This window comes from Monodelphis domestica, chromosome 1 (genome assembly GCF_027887165.1).
Source record: "Monodelphis domestica isolate mMonDom1 chromosome 1, mMonDom1.pri, whole genome shotgun sequence".
Lineage (NCBI taxonomy): Eukaryota > Metazoa > Chordata > Mammalia > Didelphimorphia > Didelphidae > Monodelphis > Monodelphis domestica.
In genome coordinates this window covers 70,328,199-70,347,871 of record NC_077227.1, presented here as the reverse complement: position 1 = coordinate 70,347,871, position 19,673 = coordinate 70,328,199, and the positions used below count along the sequence as shown (strand labels likewise).

The 19,673-nt window shown below is 41.0% G+C and overlaps 1 protein-coding gene and 1 long non-coding RNA gene across 14 annotated transcripts in view; one reads left to right on the top strand and one right to left on the bottom strand.

The window, feature by feature from the left end:
* Positions 1-9,021: 9,021 nt before the first annotated feature.
* The window catches only part of GRAMD2A (GRAM domain containing 2A), an 89,216-nt gene continuing 78,564 nt past the window's right edge, over positions 9,022-19,673 (bottom strand). For 11 of the 12 annotated variants that reach the window (XM_007478559.3, XM_007478550.3, XM_007478551.3 and 8 more), the window contains 2 exons: positions 13,104-13,208; positions 9,846-12,720 (listed from right to left, as the gene is read on the bottom strand). In XM_007478559.3, coding sequence (XP_007478621.1) covers positions 12,717-12,720; positions 13,104-13,208 — 109 coding nt within the window. In that variant the 3' untranslated portion in view covers positions 9,846-12,716. Of the gene's footprint in view, positions 12,721-13,103; positions 13,209-19,673 lie in introns of all 12 variants that reach the window. The other variant, XM_007478552.3, reaches the window with a different exon arrangement.
* LOC130454691 (uncharacterized) lies at positions 12,650-17,554 on the top strand. 2 transcript variants are annotated; one of them, XR_008912548.1, is made up of 4 exons: positions 12,650-12,754; positions 13,465-13,650; positions 14,129-14,308; positions 15,184-17,554. It is a non-coding gene; the product is annotated as an uncharacterized LOC130454691 (long non-coding RNA). The 2 variants fall into 2 exon arrangements; XR_008912551.1 differs by lacking the exon at positions 12,650-12,754 and having other exon boundaries at positions 13,202-13,650; positions 14,129-14,331.

Here is a 19,673-nt window from a genome sequence, read left to right as displayed (position 1 = left end):
GTGTTAGATGAGGCAAGCCAAGGGCTTTTTATCCCCATGTAACTATACACTGGTCAGCCACAATGAAATCAAGTGGCTAGTAAACCGAGAAAACCTTTCACCCCATAGGAAAGGAACTGAACAGCATCCAAATCACAGGCAGCATCTGCTCAAGTTTCTGACTCTTTGAGAAAAGTGAAAATGGAAACAATTTACCAAAGAAAAAACTGAATCATCCTTCCCTGACTTGTAGCTCATTCACTTACAAAACTTTCACAAACTGCCCAAGGCACAACAGCCCTCTTGAAAAAAATCCCAATGCCATATTACTAATGAAGCTTTTCATACTTGCAGGAGAAAGGCCTATTGTTAAACCACAGTAAAAGAAACTGAATCTGATCATGAGATTCTAGGTTTAAAATGTCTTGCTAAAGGCTTGATGTGGAGGCGGCTTCCTTCAGACTAGGCAGTGTGTAGAGTGGAGCAGCCCTGCCCAGAAGAGACATCTTGGTAATCAAATCCCCTAATTGGCAGGCCAGGCTGCATTGCTGCATTCCCTCCCCACCCACTTTACCAGCAGCATGTGGGCTGCCAAAAGGCTGCAGATGCTTTTGGAAAGAAAAGGGGATGCAAACCCAGAAAAACCACAGATCAATACCAGTTCTGGTTGCTGAGCTCAAATTCTACAGGCAGGCTGAGGAAGCCTTTGTGGTTGGTGAGTAAGATAATGAGTTTCTGGGGGTGGAAAGAAGAGCCTTTAAAATCTGGCCACCACCTTGCCAGTGTAGCCAGAGCACATTACTTGTGCCTAAGAGTTTACCCCAAAGATCTCATGTGCTTTTCAACTGCTCTTAATTCCTCTCACCCTCCAATTCAGACTGATTTTCCTAAAATATTGCTTCCATCATGTTGATTCTCTAAAACAGAATCTATAATAATTCTCTATTGCCTACAACATCATTTTTCAGTGTGTCCAAAACAGAGCTTACTATTTCCTCTAAACCCTTCCCTTTCTGGACTTATTTATTATTAGATAAGAACATTACCATCTTCCTAGTCATCCAGGCTTAAAATCTAGATGTCCTCTTCAATTCTTTACTCTAACCTGCCCATATCTATTCAGTTCCCAAGTCCTGCTGTTTCTACTTTCCTAATCTCTCACATACACTCCCTTCTGTCCTCTGATCATCACCCTGATGCAGAACCTTATCACTTCTTACTTGCACTAGTGCAATAGCCTACTCTTGGCCTCCCTGTCTCAAATATCCCCCTACTCCAGTTTATTTTCTTACTTAGCTATCTATTAAAATGACTTTTCTAAATCACAGCTCTGGCTGTGGCTACCCCACTCTATTCAATAAACTCTTATGGCTCCCTATCACCTCTAGGATCAATTATAAAATCTTGTTTGACATTCAGAGTCCTTCCCATCCTGCCTCTCTTCCACCTTTCCTGTCTTCTCATACCTTATCCCCATGTTCTCTGGAGTCCAATAATACTGGCCTCCTTGCTGATCCTTACACAACACTGGGCATTTTCGTTGGCTACCCCCATACCTGGAACTCTCCCCCTTCCCATCTCTACCTCCTGGCTTCCCTCTGGGTCTGGCTAAAATCTCACCTACCAAAAACCTTTGTTGATTATCTCCAATTTATCCTGGTAATCTCTAGTTCAAACATGGTCATTTTCACATTGTCTCACCAATAGATTGGGAGGTCCTTGAGAGCAAGAAATGTTATTAGCCTTTCTTTGTATCCCCAACTATTTAGCACAGATGCTGCCACATAGTAGGTATTCAATAAATGCTTATTAACTGACTGACCCTTGCAATTTGATGAATAAAGACAAGACATCTTCCCAAGAGAAAAAATGTATAATGGCAAGCAAATTAAAACAGCAGTCCCAACCATTTTGTTGGTCTCTTCTTGCTAATTGCTGTTAGACATGCATTCCCAGTACCTATTGTAGTCAAAGTTGGTATGCCAGGCCCAGGTCCCACCAACTCAATTGGAGCTCAATCCAAACCTTAGTTCCATAGGCAGCATTGCTTCTTTCCCTCAGGTGCCTGTTCTGATCTGAAACTTTATTCATCTATTTTTTTAACTAGACCTCTGATATTGTCTAGTTAGAGAATCTCTAGGTGAGGAATTCACTCCACCAATACAAATGAGTACCATCCCTGCAACTTAGAGTCTCACATATGTCAGAAGTCTTAAACTAGGTCCTCCAGACTCAAAGAACAACTCCTTATCTGTTTTACTGCTCAGCCCCTCTTTTTATTGGGGGAGATATGAGTTTACTACTTTGAGGAAGGTAGGAGGAAACCAAACCGAAAAGGTAGAGAAATACCTACCCCCACCCCCACTGGCTTCAAAACAACTCAAATTCTAGCATTTCTCAATTCCAACTATGTGTTTTGTCTCCTCATCTGATTTTTTGCTACTGGTCTTTCCTTCAGCTGTTTTCTAAGTTAAATCCCCATCCCTTCCTTTGATCCCCACTTTCTCATCATTCCCTTCCCTCCAGTACTTTCTATTTAGTTGTTCCACATTCTGTTCTGCTGATTTGTGCTTTCCTAGAAGGTGGTCATTTTTTACTATATTTGTGAATTTTCTTGGACAGTCTGACTTCAAATATCCTGCCCAATTCACAAATGAGAGTAATCTTTAGTCAAACCATTTCCTAAGCCTTTCTTTGGAAAATATTCTCCCTTAAGAAAGTTGGAGAGGAAATCTAGAAGGAAGGATGCCCAGTAGGTTTTTTTCAGCCTTTTAAACTGCTGGCAGACTTTTTCTACAAGGATGATGGCAGAAAGATCTCATCCCTTCAATTCCACAGTGACAGAAGAGTGAAATGACATTTGAATTCTTCATATCCTTTCTCCTCCCACTTGTCCCCACTCAATAAACTCCAGTGACTCCCTATGTAAAGTCCACTGTTATTTAAAGCTCTTTGTAATCTGGTCCTTTCCTACCTTTCTAGTGTTATACTTGACTCCCTCATACCACAATCCAGCAACATTCCATTTCTTGTCTCTTTGCCTAACATTGTTGGTCCCCTGTGCCTGGAATGCTCTCTGTTCCCATCTCTACCTCTTGGAATTTAGGGTTTCCTTCAAGACAGCTCAGACTCCATCTTCTGCAGAAGGCTTTTCTCTGGCCATAAGTGCCTTTTCCTCTGAGATTACCTTCCATTTTACTCTGTACATATCTTCTATGTATGTGCCCAGCTCTTTATATGATGTCTCCTCTTTTGGAATGTGAATTCCTTAGGGCAAGGACACAGTTGGCACTTAGTAAAGTTTGTTGACAGAGTCTACTCAATGAATTTTAAGTGAAAAGATTAGATTTGAAAAAAATGAAAGACAATTCAATTAAAAAAAAAACAAAAACCCTTGCCTTCCATCTTAGAATTAATACTCTGTATTGGTTCTAAGGCAGAAGAGTGGTAAGGACTAAGGCAGATTTGAATCTAGGACCTCCCATCTCCAGGCTTATTCCATGCCATTTAGTAATGGACATTTTAAAAACTGATGCAAGATTGTGCCATATCTGCAAGGATTCTGCCAAAGTTTTATCTGTAATGACTGCTGCTGCAAAAAGTTTTGCTTAATGAGTAAAATTCAAACTCTAGACATCGATCTGATTTCACCTAACTCACCATCAAATTCAATGACTGCAACCACATCAGTCTACACACACACACACACACACACACACACACACACACACACTCTTCCATATTCAAGTCATTTTCCCCCTCCACCTTTTTAAAACCTACCCATTTTTCAGTTTCAAGTTTCATCCTTCCCAGTCAGTCCAACCCACAATGCTTATTCCCTTCTCTAAATTTCTAGGGCATTCCTTACACCTGTAGCCAGACTGGCTTATACTGCTGTCACTTTCATCTGTGCCTTTTCTTCCCAACAATGTTGTAAGGAACCTTGCAAACAGATCTGTATCATATTTCTCTTGTTCTACTGAGCACAATAACAGCTGTTCAATAAATAACTATAAAAATAGATGAACAAATAAGAAATCATATTGAACTACTACACTGCCTTGGAGCAGCTATATTATGCTGTGATTGAGTGCCAGACCTGGAGTTAGGAAGATTTATCTTCTGGAGTTCAATTCTGACCTTAGACATTAACTGTGTGACCCTGGGCAAGTCCCTTAACCATGTTTGTCTCTGTTTCCTTATCTGTAAAATGAGCTGGAGAAGGAAATGGCATACCACTCTAGTATCTTTGTCAAGAAAACCCCAAATGAGGTCACAAAGAGTTGGACACAACTGGAAAAAAAAAACTACTAAACAACAAAAAAAACTGTATAGGCCAGAGAGATTATGTCTCATAAGCCAATAAAATTCCTGGAACCTGCCAGAACTCCCACCAGAATTTCTGTACCAATTAACACTTTTTCAAGCAAGGCTTGATCCCTTCCCAGGAGGTGTCCAGTTTTCCCATTGTGGTGCCTAAGCCAACCTCCAACACCAGCCAACTGAAAGGATGATTTGTGAAGAACATTCTATAAGCTTCAGGTCAAGTATAAGCACTGATGAGCTTAAGTGGGCTCTGCTGGGAGCGTAAGCCCCAGAGCTCTCTTTCTAGTCTACTACTTGCTATGTGATCTTGAGCAAGTGAGTTAACCTCTGTGCCTTACTTCCTGTTGGTGACATGGTAATCTCAGGATGGATGGAATACCTGATAAAGCTCTGTTGACCCAGTGATAACAGCTAGATAGGATTGGGATAATGGTCTGATAAGAGGTTACTGCTATTTACAAGAATTCTGGCCTTTAATATTGACAGGTCATTCCATTCGTGGGTGGCCTGCTTTCTTCTCTGCTTTTTATTCTTACTGGGTATTTTGTGTGTTTTTCTAGTTAATGTACCATTTCCTTTTTTCCTCTGAGAACTTCTCTTTTCCCCTTGGCTGTGTGTCTACCAAGCATAACCATCAGTAACCTCATGTAGTCCTTGAAGATTTACTTAAAAAAGGACTCATCAAAACTGGCTCTTGTTCCTCCTTCACTGAGGCTTTACTGCTTTCTCAGCAGGGAGGGATTTATTGAGGAGAGGTCACCTAAGCGGAGACTTAATATAGAGCCCATACACTTAAGTCAATATCCTACTTCAATCAAGGTAAAGGGGTCCTAGCCCAGCAATTTCTCATTGGAGAGGGAAACCAGGAACAAAGCAACTGGGGCACAGCATTTTGTTCAGGTGTCACAATGTAACAGCAACAACAGGAAGAAATCACTTTTCCTGGAAGGTCCCAGGACCCCTGACAACCTGGAGCTTTCAGCACTGTGACTTTGCAGAGACCCCATAGTAAAAGAGTAGCATGAAAATCACATTTGGAAATTGAATTCTTTTTTCTCTGAATTTGTGCTGTGGCTTTAGGGACAAGGGGGCAGGTCTTGGTAGGCCACTGCCACATAAGACTTTAACTTTCTTGACTTCCTCTTATCCATACCCCTCCTTTCAGATAATAATCTGACAATAAATAAAAGTTAAGGGAAGTGTTCTTAAGGCAGGCACAGCTATACCCACACCCCAAGATAACCAAGGCAAAAGGCTCATATTCGACTGTTTGTTTCCCTGGTGTAGCGGCAATAAGATAGAGAACTTGGGGAAGGTCAGGAGTCAAAACCTGGGAAGGAACCTCATCTCTGATACCTCACCATGTTCTGTTTTCCTCAGGATCAGACAGCTCTGCCTTCATCTCTAGGTTGCCCCTCAAAGTAAGGAACAAGCCTCTGTACAAATACCTTTCCTTTTAGAGCATCCCCTGACAGTAGGGGTAGATAAAGAACAGGCTGAGCCTTGGTTTAACATTCCAAAGGGACCCACTTCAGTATTGCAGCAAGGAGGATGTGGGGCCAAAGCTGAGACACTTCTCTTAGTGGGGAATCCCCCTTTCTGAAGCAGTCTGGCAACTCCCCAGCCATGGACGCAGAAGGCTGTCCCTGTAGCTAACACTGATGGCTGAGTGCCTGAGCCATCACTTCAGAGTGTTTGGGGTTGGGAAACTTAGGAGGAGATCCTTCTTTCAAGTGCTTCCATATGTAGTTTTCTGCTTTAATTTTTTTTTTGTTCTCCTCTCCACACTTTTTATCTGACAACCAGATTGAGCTGGGCAAGCCTAAGCAGATAAAGGTATTGGTCCATTTCTGGAATAGGACACTTATTCTTAGGGAGGAGAATTCAGAGGCACAAACAATCTTTGTTCTTTGTACACACTTTCCAAATTGAGCTTCAGGAACCATCAAAACAGAAGTCCTGGTAGACAGATTGCTTTTGTTGCTCTTCTGTTAATTTACCTATGGGGAGAAGGAAGTAAAAGGGAAAGGAAACTTCTAGTAAAGAGAAGAGGAACCAGGAACCAGGAAGGATCAAATGATTCATTGCTGATTGATTTCCTTTTCCATAGGCTAGTTACTGGAGACACCCCCAGAAGGAAGTGATCTCTTCCACCCCCTGAACTCACACAGGACTTTGAATTTCTTATAAGGGCTTAGAGTATGCCAAGACTGTGGCATAAAATAATGAATGCCTCATGAATGAATGGCACAGACCACATCTTTTTTGTATTTGTATCTCACTTAGCATCTAGTATAGTGTTTTGCAGAAATGGTAGGAAGAAATCCATCCCGACCAATGAAACAGCCTATGGAGCTCCTAAAACAGTGAAAAAGCCAGGCTTTTTGGACTGAAGAGTGCAATAAGGGAAAAGAACATGTACACATTCTGAGAAAGTCGGAGGAGGCAAGTGGTCAAGTCTTAAATGGCCAAGTCATGGTAAAGGTTCCAAAAGGCCCGACCTGGATAAATTCCTGTCCGGGGCAGGGGGAGAATAGACGTGTGGGGAAAGCTAGCTCTGGAAGAGTCTCCTGGGGAGCAGAATAAACTGGCACCTCATCCCAGCTGCAGGCCTCTGGGTGGAAGACCTATCTTAAGCATGTGGTCCTTTGGACCCTAAAAAGCCTTGGGTGATCTTTGCTGCCACCTGGTGGCCCAACAGAAGTTCTGTCCCCACTGAGAGCAAGGCCCTGAAGCACCCGCTGATTGACCCGTCTGTCATCCCAAAGCCAGACTGTGGCCTGGGTCATCGGGTGTGGCCCCAGGCCCAGCTATCTTGTGGAAAAGTGACCACCCGGGCCCTTCTGAGAACGCTCTTTTGAGAGTTTCTCCCAATACGGGACGTCCTAAATGTGTGGTAGGGTCGTGTCCTGAACCTCAACCAGGGAGGAAAAGGGTTAAAAAAGAGGACAGCTCCTCGAGGGCCCCCTCAGAGTGCCCTGGACTGTTCTGTGTCCATGCTGGTAGCCCAGGGGCAGGATCTCCTTCAGTTCCCCTCCTCCTAAGCACCATGTCAGATAGGAACATGCAGAGCAAGGAGGGAGGGGGCATTGGTCACTTCCTTTCTTCACATATTCACTGTGTTCATGAGCAGACCTCCTAGTCCGTCCTGCTCCTGAATTGGACATTGTGGCAGCCCAGTGTAGTGAGGATGCTGCAGGTAATACCCCGGGGACCCAATGGTACCACTATTGGGCCTAGGTTCCAAAGAGACCAGAGAAACAGGAAAGACTATCTGGAGAAAAAGGAATAGCAGTCTTTTTGTATAAGTGGAAACTAGAGCTCAAATCAAAGACACTTCCTAGCTGTGTGACCCTGGGCAAACACCTCTTCATCTGCTTCAGTGTCCTTACCTGTAAAATGTGATGATAATGGCACCTATTATTGTGGGTTATCGTGAGAAACAAACGATATAATATTCATTAAGTACATATCAGTGCCTGGCATATAAGAGGTAATAAATGCTTCATTCATATAAGGACAGGAAGTCCTGGGTTCAAATGTGATTTCCTAGCTGTGTGACCCTGCACAGGTCACTTAGCCCCCATTGCCTAGCCTTACTGCCCTGGAACCAATACACAGTATTGCTTCTAAGATGTAAGGTAAGGATTGAAATGCATCTTTCCCTCTTTCCTTCCTGAATATGATCTGTAGTTTGGGGGCAGCTAGTAAGCACAGTGCATAGAGTACCAGGCCTGGAATTAGGAAGGCCTGAGTTCAAATCCATCCTCTGACACTTACTTGTTATGGAATCCTGGAAAAATTACTTAACCTCAATTTGCCTCAGTTGTCTAAAAAATGAAGATGATAACAGCACCTACCTCCCAGAGTTATTGTAAGTATCAAATGAGATAATATTTGTAAATATGTAAAATTCTTAGCATAATGAAGTGAGCACAATCAGGAGCACAATTTAGACAATAGCATTTTGAGGACAACTTTGGAAAACTTAAGAACACTGATCAGTGCAGTAACCAGCCCCGGGTCCAGGGGATTGAGGCTAAATTAGGCTACCCATGTTCTAAAAGGGGATAGATTTAGGATGCAGACCCAGACAAGCAATTTTGGACTGTCAGGTGTGAGGATTTGTTTGGCTTGACTCTACAGATTAGTCATACAAGTTTGAGATCTTTTTCATTGCAGGAAGGGAAAGAAAATAAAGCTTGTTCATTGACAATTTAAACTTTTAAAATGAAGGTACTTATTAGCTTTCTGTGCCAAGACTAGTTTTCCCTTTAGGAATAAATGTAGGGCTTCTGTTCTTTCCAGATGTTTTATTCCAGAAAGCCAGTAAGGAAAATTCCTATACCCAGGACAAAAAGGGACAGGAATTTCATTTAATAGGGAGCTATGTTATCATCCCACAATTTACATTTTTTTAATGTTCTCTTTGCTGACATTTTTCTCTCTCTTCATTGTGAACCATCTTGTAGAGCTATAGTAAATGGGCCAACCATCAGTTTCCCACTCCGACAGCAATGGCAAATAAGTTCTCTCTCTGAACCCATTTCCTCCTCAGTGAAATAAGTGATTTTCATTTATGGTTACATTATTACCATTTTTAGATAGAATTTTTCCCCTCTGTAAATAAAACCCCTATTGGTCAGCTCTTGAAAAATATCTTAAGATTTTGCTTCATATCCCTATCACTTAACTCAATGCCTTGAACACAGTAAATACTTAATAAATGTTTATTTGAATCCAGTATTTATTCCTCCTATTGCCCTATGTAAGGCATGGAAATGAACCAGTCCTGTTAATTATGTGCTTCCAGTTCTTGGGAAGAAGAGTACAATGCATACCAGTTGGTCATATCATCAAGGAATCTTGGCTACCTCTAGAAATTAGCAGAGAGGAAAACACTTGGCTATAGTACCACCCCTCAAGAATGAACTGAAGTGCCCAGCCTGCATATTTCAGAGGGGTAGTGACAGTTTAGGAATGGAATTGCCTAGTTTGGAATTTAACCTCTACATCTAGGGTCTGAATGTTGTTAGGATCATAGAATAATGTATCAATGAGTTTGAGACTTTAAATTTCCACCTAGAGCAGCTCTAAACTTTTACACCTAAATCCAAAGCTGGAATGTGGGCTCTGTATAGATTTATAGCTGAAAGGGGCCTTTGAGACCATTGAGTCCAAATCTCTCATTTTATATACAAAGAAACTTAAGGCAGTTATTTTATTTGAAGTGAACGTCAAACCTAACTCAAGTTTGTTGCTCTGTGCACTCTTATAACATGCTATATGCCCTATGTGAGAGATGTGGGAAAGGGAGAGTATATGAGTGACTGTCCTTAGCAACCGTGAGTTAGTAATATAAGCATTGATTCTGGCTTTAGTATTTTCCTGGGGTGATCCCATCCCAGACAGTTTAAGTTTGGGTTAGGTTTCTGGTGCATCTTTATCAGCATACAGAGGGAGAAATGATTTGGGGTCCATTACTTTTTGGGTATAGGGCAACTTAACAGGCAGTCAGTAACAGTAGAAAACAAGCAAAATCAGATTTTTAAAAAATTTAAATATTTTCATATGTTTACAGGTTAAACATCATATTGTATTGCAATATCCCCAACATTACCCACCCACCTCCCCCAGACAATATAGAATCTGGTCGAACCATTTTCCCAGGAAATCAAAGAACGTCCAATTCAAAGCATGTCTGTGTAATAAATACTTATAGGTTACAGTCATCACAACAGAAGACTCCACATTACATTGCTCCTAGTGCTCAGCTACCAATCCTGCTGTCCCCAGACTAACAAAATGAAATTTAGAAGTGTAAGTGTGAAGTACTATACGTGAAGTGCTTTGGGGTTTAAAATATCAGCTGCCTAGGTAGGGAGGAGGATAGGAGAGAGACATTACTAGAAAGTGGTTTGTGGGAAAAGGATGTCAAGTTTTTAGTGAGCTGAAACATGAGTCAACGTGTGATATGCCAACCAAAACAGATAATGTGACTTTAGACCACAATCACATAACAATAGTGTCCAGAATACAGGAGATGATAGTTCTGCTCTAATCTGCCCTGGTTAGAAAATAGAATCTACAATATGTTCAGTTTAGGGTGCCGTGTTTGAGGAAGGACATCTCTAGAAGAGATCAGCCAGGATGGTAAGAAAACTTGAAAGTCCTGGGGATGTTGGGCTTGAAGAAAAGACTTAGACTATGTCTTCATATCTGTCTTCAACTCTGAAGGATTTTCATGTAAAGGAAAGTTTAGACTTATTCTTTCTTGGCTCCAGAAGGCAGCATTAAGACCAACAAGTGGAGATTACAGAGAAGCAAATTTTGTTCCAATATAAGAAAAACTTCCTAACACTTAGAGCCTCCCAGAAATTGAATTGGGTTGCCTCATGAGGTCATATGTTCCCTACCCTGAGAAGTCTGGAGTCTACTTGCTGAAGGCATTGTAGTGGAGAATTCAAGCTTTGGGTACTGGTTGAACTAGACCAAATCCAAGATCCCTTCCCACTCTAGGATTCAGTGATTGAGATAGCTTCTGCTTCCCAGTTCTGTCCAACCTGTGAAGGACTAGGACAAGAGGAAGAGTTAGAGGTAGTGACAGATCCAGGAGCTCCTCAGAAGGGGCAGTACATTCCATTTTACAGCAGCATTGATTAACGTTGCAGAGTTCAGTTCAGGAAGTCTCATGAGATCTCCCCCAGCCCTTTGTTTGGAATACCTGTGGAGTGTCCTGGAAAACTGTGGCTTCCTTTCAGCAATATGCCCAGTCCCAAGCTTGGCACTCCCATTTTCTCTCCCCAGTGTCCAAAAAGGAACATCTCAATGTTCATCATCCATCAAGGAACATTTCAAAGACAGGCCAACAAGCCTATCTCAGGAATCTTCAGGAGGGGAGGGTGGCTAAAAACAGGGTGGGAATTTTCAACATCATCATTTCTGTTCAGCCATCTGTTATGTTCTTGGCATATTCCCTTCTCCTTCATTCCCTTCTTGGTCTGAACTTAAATATTAGGGAGAGGAAAAAGGCTCCCTGCCTGTCCCAGCAACTAAGCTAGTCAAAGATTAGAAAAGGAAGTTAATGGAAACTACAGGAATTCAGGATGGGGTAGGGGAAGGGGTGCTAAACAGAGGAAATTGTGAGAGCAGGGCTGTTGCACTGGGGTTCGTGATACTGATTACCACCTTTTCAACCTTTGCTTCTCCCAACTCTCCTGGACTCAAGAAGAAGTTGTAGAGTTATTTTTTTTGCTGGAAGATCAGAAATTGTTTTCCCTTCTCCAAGGATAGGGAGGTCAAGATTATCAAGTTGTTTCTCTAAAAAGTCTACACTGTCCTAATAATCAACACCAGCTCAAATTTTCAAAAAATGAAGCTATAATCCAGGCTACCCTTTGTGAAGGAGAGCTGAAAGTATATATTCAAGAATAATGGTATAGATTAAAGGCACAATTATTCACTTTGCTTATTGCACCTAAGTTTAGCTCTGACAGTGACTCACATAACAAGCAAAAACACTAGCCCTGACTAATTGACCTGTGGCCTGTCTCTTTCCTGGCCTCCTTGCAAAGGGTAGAAAACGGTACTAACATAGGCACAGATTCATCAAAGACATCCTTTGGGATGTCTCCCTTTTCCTCCCACAGCCTACCCATCCCCAGATGGCCCTGAGAAGCTGCTGGATGTCCTCTCATTTCCCCCTTGCTGCCCTTCCTGCTTTGCCCCAGGCAGCCAGGCACAGCTCTTCGTGGCTAAGCATAGCCCACCTTTTATTGCTGCTGATTCTTCCCCTTTTTCCAAGTCAGCCTTGTCCTGAACTCATGTCTAATTACTCCAGTAGCCAAATGCCCTGTGGCTTTAGGTGTTCTACTTGACCTGGGTAGGACTTCCTGGGAGCCCAGAGGAAGTAATTCTTTTGGGCACAGTTGAGGCCTCCAAGGGAAAGCTAGTTCAGAGAAATACAAGGAATGAACAGCATTGATATTCAATCCTCGGAACCCACAGACACTGGAGTGAGGGACATAACAGTGGGAGTGACCTCAATGAGCCCCATTCCTGATGCCCAAATACAATGTGCTTTCCAAAAAAACACTGCCAGCCCAGAGCAACCATTTCTGAGAAGCAGCTTAGCCTGTTTTCCCTGCTCACTGCCGACAGCTGAAACTGAGACACGATCCCATGGCTAGTTTCTCCATCTGCTGAGCTGAATCCAATAAAGTCAGAAGAGAATTCCTTCATAAACGGGTACTTCAGGTCAGGTATTCAAGGTGGCAGGAAAATTAGAATTCTTTTCATTAAGACTCCGTTCTTGGCATTTCAGCAACTCAAACAGAGGGGCAACTACTGTTGGAAGCTTGACCCAGAGGGCTCCCTTCTTGGAAAGGGGACACGTGTAACTCCCATGGCTGTCACCTGTCACAGGGAAAGAACCCAAGACTCATGGAAGGTAATAACCAGCAGTAGTGGGAGGGCAGGATTGGGGAAGAGGATGAGAGCAGGGAGAGGTTTCCAGTCTTCACTTCCTTCTACATGGGAATTTATGGCCAAGTCCCTTAGGAATGAGATTTGGAGAGATTAGTAGCCTTATTCTGCCTAGAACCCCCCTCTTTGGGTGTGCGCACACACACACACACACACACACACACACACACACACACGAATGCTTTAGCAGACTTGAACCTATCAAGGAACCCTAGATCCCAGCCCACTTAGAGCCCAAGAGGAGGAGGACAAGAAGGATGTGGTCTGGAACACATTTTCTTGTGTCCCCGGACTCGGGAGGACAACAACCTCACCTGTGTCTATAGGAGACAGAGTCCCAGTTCAGAGAGCACAGCTGCTGCTCCAGCCGGAAGATTCGAAATGCCATATAGGATGATGATACAACCAGGAGGCAGATCCTAGGGAAACAAAAAAGCAAGCAATGTCTGGATCAGCCTCTCCAAAGAGAAGAATCCCACCTGTCTGATTTTTCCAGACTATTCAGTGCCTTTTGAACGTACGGCCAAAACCTTTGTACATCAGAAGGAACTGGGTGCCACATCCCAGACACAATCTCATTTCCTTCTAGTAACCAAAGGGGAACAAGAATCTTGGGACAATAAGCTAGGGCTACCTACTCCATACCCAGGCCCTTTTTTCTTTTTTTTTTTAAAGGGCTCCAGCCATGTATCTATAAGAGTTGTCTACTTCCATTACTGCATCTCCTGGAATTGGCTCCTTGCTCTCAAGACCTCCTAGATACTGAATGGCTTTCTGACTATCAGGCTCCAGATCTCTGAAGACCAATGAGTTCTACTCTTTATAGAGATGTTCAGGAGGGCTTAACCAGCAATTGTTGGGGTAAAAATAGCCACGAAGCCAGAGGAAGTTACATATTAAGGAAAACCCATGTGACCCATCCATAATCCCCTACCCTTGTATATTTATCTTGATTTCCTACTTAGGATCTGCCAGACTCCTCAGCCATCCTGCTGTAGCCTTAACTTTGGAATCCTTGAATTTATAATCTTCAGAAAAAGTCTTTTAGAGACAAGGAACTTAAACCTCAATACATTTATATTCCACGAACCTACCCCTGCAGGAATGAAGTCCCCACCCCTCTCAAAACTAAAACTAAAATGCTTCCATTCAGAAGCAACTCAAAATACTTCCCACCCTCCCTGAGATCTTTAACAGTATCTTTGGAACTCACAGTTCTCAAGACTTTTCTGTAGTACTACTGATGATTAAAAAGAGTAACGCCTTAAAGTGCTATGTAGCCCTTTAAAATGTACATAATTTTATATGATCATTGTGTATTATTATTCCCATTTTACAGATGAGGAAATAGAAACCCAAGAGCTTGAGTGGTTGGACCAAGGTCCCAAGACCGAGGACTCTAATCTACATGTCAGTGCTAAGAACTTCCCACCACAGTATGCTAAGTCCCTGCAATCAGTTTCCAGCTTTTTAGAAGTTGCTCCTGACATCTATCTGTGGCTGAAACAGAGTGAGGGAGGTAAAGAAGTCTCATGGACTTTGGTAAGACCAGATGGCTTCCAATGCCCTTCCTAGCTCTTAAGCAACATTTGTAGTGCTGTGATGTCCAAGGACCAGAGCAATACAATTACTGTCTTCCATAAATGCTGTCCTAGAGGGGCTAAAGGTGTTGAACACTCACAATATAAAGGGAGAAAGGAGAAGTACTTTAGGAAGGTGAGAAATGGGAAGGGAGTCAACCTATTTTAACACTAAAAAATTCCCTCTATATAATGTCTTTGTGATCATGGGCTCAGAACTTTATTGCAAAAGGGGCCTTTGGAAGTCCCTTTGATGTTGAAAAAGGTTAAGACATTTGCCCAAGGTCCCACAAATAATAAGGAAAACTTGGAATTGAACCCAGGTTCTCTGACTATAATTCCAATGCATTAATGTACTGATGCTTAAATTATTTTTCAAGGCCTATGATTTCATGACTTCTAAATAATTCCTTTATCCTGGAAAGGGTATGCTAAGACTCAGTCCACCTTTAGGATAATAATTTAGTTGCATCTAGGTGGCTCAATGGAGCCAGGCCTGGAGATAGAAAGTCCTGGATTCAAATATGACCTCAGATACTTCCTGGTTGTGTGACCCTGGGCAAGTTCCTTAACTTCAATTGCCTAACCCTTACTGCTCTTCTATCTTGGAACTAATACTTAGTATCAATTCCAAGACATAAAATAAAGGTTTAAAAATACAAACAGCTATGGAAGGATAACAATGAGGCTTTCGCTAGAGAGGAGACAAACTTCTTCATCCCTTAGTAAAAGATTTTATGAATTACTATATCCAAAAATCCTCTCCACTTTTCAACCTTTCCAACTTTCTGGTGTTTATTCTCTCCAAACTTAGGTAAGCCAGTGCTCAAAGACAGAAGTTGGTGGAGTTATTTTCAACATTCCTCCCAGGACAAGAAATGGCATTTCATCAGACACTTGTTCTTCTCACCTCACAGTGCTCATGATGAACACAAGCAAAAAGACCACCATGATTGAATGAATGAACAGGAGTAACAAGCCAATAGTTGTTGCAGAGAATAAGGAGGTAGAGAATGCTTAAGATCCTCCAGAACAAGTCAATACATCTCAATATTTGGTAACAACAGTGCGAAAGTGGATGTCCGGAGGGGGGGAGGGAAATGGTGAAGTGTAAGATTTAAATTAATATCCAATAATTCCAAGTATTATATTTTATAAGATTTATTAATAATCACTTGAAGTAGAAGAAAAAAGAAATAGAAGTAAAACTCGCCTGCTTCTCACCTCACCCCACCTCCACAAACCAGGATCAGGGGAAAAGAAGCCAAGGCGCAGAGCTACACAAAACTTATATTCTCCCTACCTCAGCTTGTAATGTGAGAAGGAACATGGAAAGCTGGGATTTAGAGTCCTGGGAAACAAAATCTAATTATATAGAAAGAAATGTTCTGGATTAAAAAAGGAAGAGGCTAAAGGCTTATTGACAATAGAAAAGTCTCACACCTATAAATCCTATATACATTTTTCAAGATGAGTTGTAAACCTTGAATAACATCACAGAAGAGGAAAATTATCTTTATGGACAGGTTATTAATATAGGAGTCATTCCTAATCAGTGATCTTTCTTCAACTATACCATTGGCTTGCCAGAATAAAAAATCAAAATGAGCAGCAGAAGAAATGATTTTAAATTTAGGCATACCTTATTTTATTGCACTTCACAGATACTGCAGTTTTTACAAATTAAAAGTTTGAGGCAACCCTGTATTAAGCAAGTCTATCAGTGTCAGATAACATTGTATCTCTGTATCACATCTGGGTAATTCTCACACTATTCAAACTTTTTCATTATATCTGTTATGGTGATCTATGATCAGTGATCTTTGATATTATCAACATAATTGTTTTGGGGTGCCACAAAGCATGCTCATATAAGACAACAAACATAATAGATAAATGTTGTGTGTCTTCTGTCTGCTCCAACAACCAGCCATTCCCAATCTCTCTCCCTCTCCTCAGGCCTCCCTGTTCTGTGAGATGTAACAATATGAAAATTAGGCCAATTAATAACCCTGCAGTGGCTTCTAAGTATTTAAATGAAAGGAAGAGTCAGACAATGCAGCAAACTTCATTACTGTCTTATTTTAAGAAATTGCCACAGCTCAAAATAGGGACATTAATTCATTGCTGGTGGAGCTGTGAACTGATCCAACCATTCTGGAGGGCAATTTGGAACTATGCCCAAAGGGTGCTAAAAGAATATCTACCCTTTGACCCAGCCATAGCACTGCTGGGTCTGTACCCCAAAGAGATAATGGACACAAAGACTTGTACAAAAATATTCATAGCTGCGCTCTTTGTGGTGGCCCAAAACTGGAAAATGAGGGGATGCCCATCAATTGGGGAATGGCTGAACAAACTGTGGTATATGTTGGTGATGGAGTACTATTGTGCTAAAAGGAATAATAAAGTGGAGAAGTTCCATGGAGACTGGAACAACCTCCAGGAAGTGATGCAGAGCGAGAGGAGCAGAACCAGGAGAACATTGTACACAGAGACAAACACACTGTGGTATCATCGAACGTAATGGACTTCTCCATTGGTGGTGGTGTAATGTCCCTGAACAACTTGCAGGGACCCAGGAGAAAAAAACACCATTCATAAGCAAAGGATAAACTATGGGAGTGGAAACACCGAGAAAAAGCAACTGCCTGAATACAGAGGTTGAGGGGACATGACAGAGGATAGACTCTAAATGAACACTCTAATGCAAATACTATCAACAAAGCAATGGGTTCAAATCAAGAAAACATGTAATGCCCAGTGGACTTACGCGTCGGCTATGGGGGGTGGGGGGGGGAGGAAAAGAAAATGATCTATGTCTTTAACGAATAATGCTTGGAAATGATCAAATAAAATATATTAAAAAAAAAAAAGAAATTGCCACAGCTACTTCAGCCTTCAGCAATAACCACCCAGATATGTCAGCAGCCATCAACATGGCAGCAAGATCCTCCACCGGCAATGATGACAATTCATTGAAGTTTAGCATTTTTTATCAATAAAAGATTTTAAATTAATGTATATGTTATTTTTGTAGATGTAATATTAGCTCACATTTGATAGATTATATCATAATATAGACATACTTTTATATGCACTGAGAAACCAAAAAATATATGTGTCCTGCTTTATTTACTGTGGTGGTCTGTAATGAAATTTGCAATATATCCAAGGTATGCCTATATGTATGTGTGTTTTCTATCTATATCTGTGTGTATATGCATGTGTGTATATGTATATATGTATGTGTGTGAATATATACACATTAAAAAGTTCCTGTCTGACCTACTGAAAAAAAAACTACTAAAACTCCCCAAATGGAAAATGGGTAAAGGAAAAGATATTAACATCAATTCCAACAACTATAAAATAGTTGCTATAACAAGACCAAAAAAGCCCAGGAAATGTCTTAGCCAACAAACATTTTATCTCCTTGCCAAATGGAGAGAGTTGGCAGTGAGAGAACAATACCAATTTTATATAATCTTAAAGGATAGTGGAGTGGAAGATTATTAGCTGTATTCCCTCATGATAGAGGAAAATCAGTGAAGGAGGAAAACAAATCCATATGAGATCCAGTTAAGCCAAATTATCCTCAGAGCATTTAAAGATGAAACTAGAAGGACAAAATACTGATGAAAAATTCTCTCCCCACATTTATAGGAATACGCAAATGAAAAAACACTAGCCTCTTACTCTAAGAGTAGGGGACATCAAAGACACGCGCCTGCTCTTGATGACTTTACATTTATAATATGGGAAGATAATGCCCATAAAAGAGTTGTGGTTTGGAACGCTCACTTTGGTCGGGAAAATCAGGGAGAAGGAGAGGGGTTACCATAGCAGAGTAGATTGACATATCCCTTTCAGAGTTCAAGAACTAAAGTGTGTAGGGGAAGCTATAAATCTATGATACAACTATTGTTGAGAATATGGGCAGAGAATAAGTTTGAAGACTCCTTGAAATAATAGAACAGGTAAGACAGTCACTAATGAGAGTAGTGGGACTATTGGGCAGAAATTCAAGATATGAAATGATCATAACATTTCCATAAGAACTATTTTCATCCAGGTCAACAAAACATTTCAAGTCTCTGACGTACAATATGAAGTGGAAATAACCTTAAAGAAAAAAGAAGGGGAAAAAAGCAGCTAGATTAGACCAGGCATTTATTAACTACTTAATATGTGCCGGGCATTTTAAGTACTAAAGATACAAATGCAAGTAAGCAAGACAGTCTCTACAATGAAGAATCTTACATTCTAATATGAGAGAATTCTTTTTTTAAATAGTGTTTTTTTAAAAAACAACCACCACCTTTCCTTCCATCTCAAAATCAATAGGGCAGAAGAACATTAAGGGCTAGGCAATGGAGGTTGTGACTTGCCCATAGTTACACAGCTAGGAAATGTTGGATGCCAAATTTGAACTCAGGACCTCCTGGCTCTCAATCCACTGAGCTATCTAGCTGCCCCCCCTCCCCCAAGGCAACATCATTCTGCGGATGTTGAAAAACTAATTCTTAAGATATCTGAAAAAAAAAAGGAAGATAATGAATTGGAAAACATCATGGAGAATATTAGTACAGTTAAAAAGTAAAAAACTATTGAACTATCAGCCCATAGACCTACTTTGGATCAATGCATGTATCTAGGATATCCTTGATGAAAAAATGAGAATGGAATAGTCAGGCTTTCACAAAAGAAATTCTATCATAGAACATACCTTAGTTTTTAGTTTTTAGTTTAATAGATATAAAAATGAAAGAAATGAGAAAAAAGCATTTCAGAAAGCCACATCTTTATAGTCACATACATGACTAAAAGCCTATATGTTTCTATTGTTTTTGTTTATTGGTTATTTTGAAAACTATTTGATTCTGTAAGACATCTCTCACATGCATCCATAGAAGAGTCTTTGATAGGTAAAAAGGAGAAAGCCTAATTCTATCATCTTTTGATTGCTAATATAAAGCAAAACAATAGTAATAATAGCAGTAGTAACTAACATTTTTCAGCACCTTCTATGTGCCAGGAACTATATAAATATCTCATTTGACACTTACAGCAACCCTGAGAGATAATTACTATAATTATCCCAATTTTATAGATAAGGATACTGAGGCAAAAAGATTAAGTGACTTGCCTACAGTCTCCCAGTTAGTAAAGCTCAGAATCTGGATTTGAACTCAAGACTTCCAGAATCCAGACTTGGTGCTTGATCCCGTACCCTATCTCACTGCCACAAAACTACAGATCATTTTCAAGAAGGAAAGAAGAAACAAGCATTTAATAAGCAAT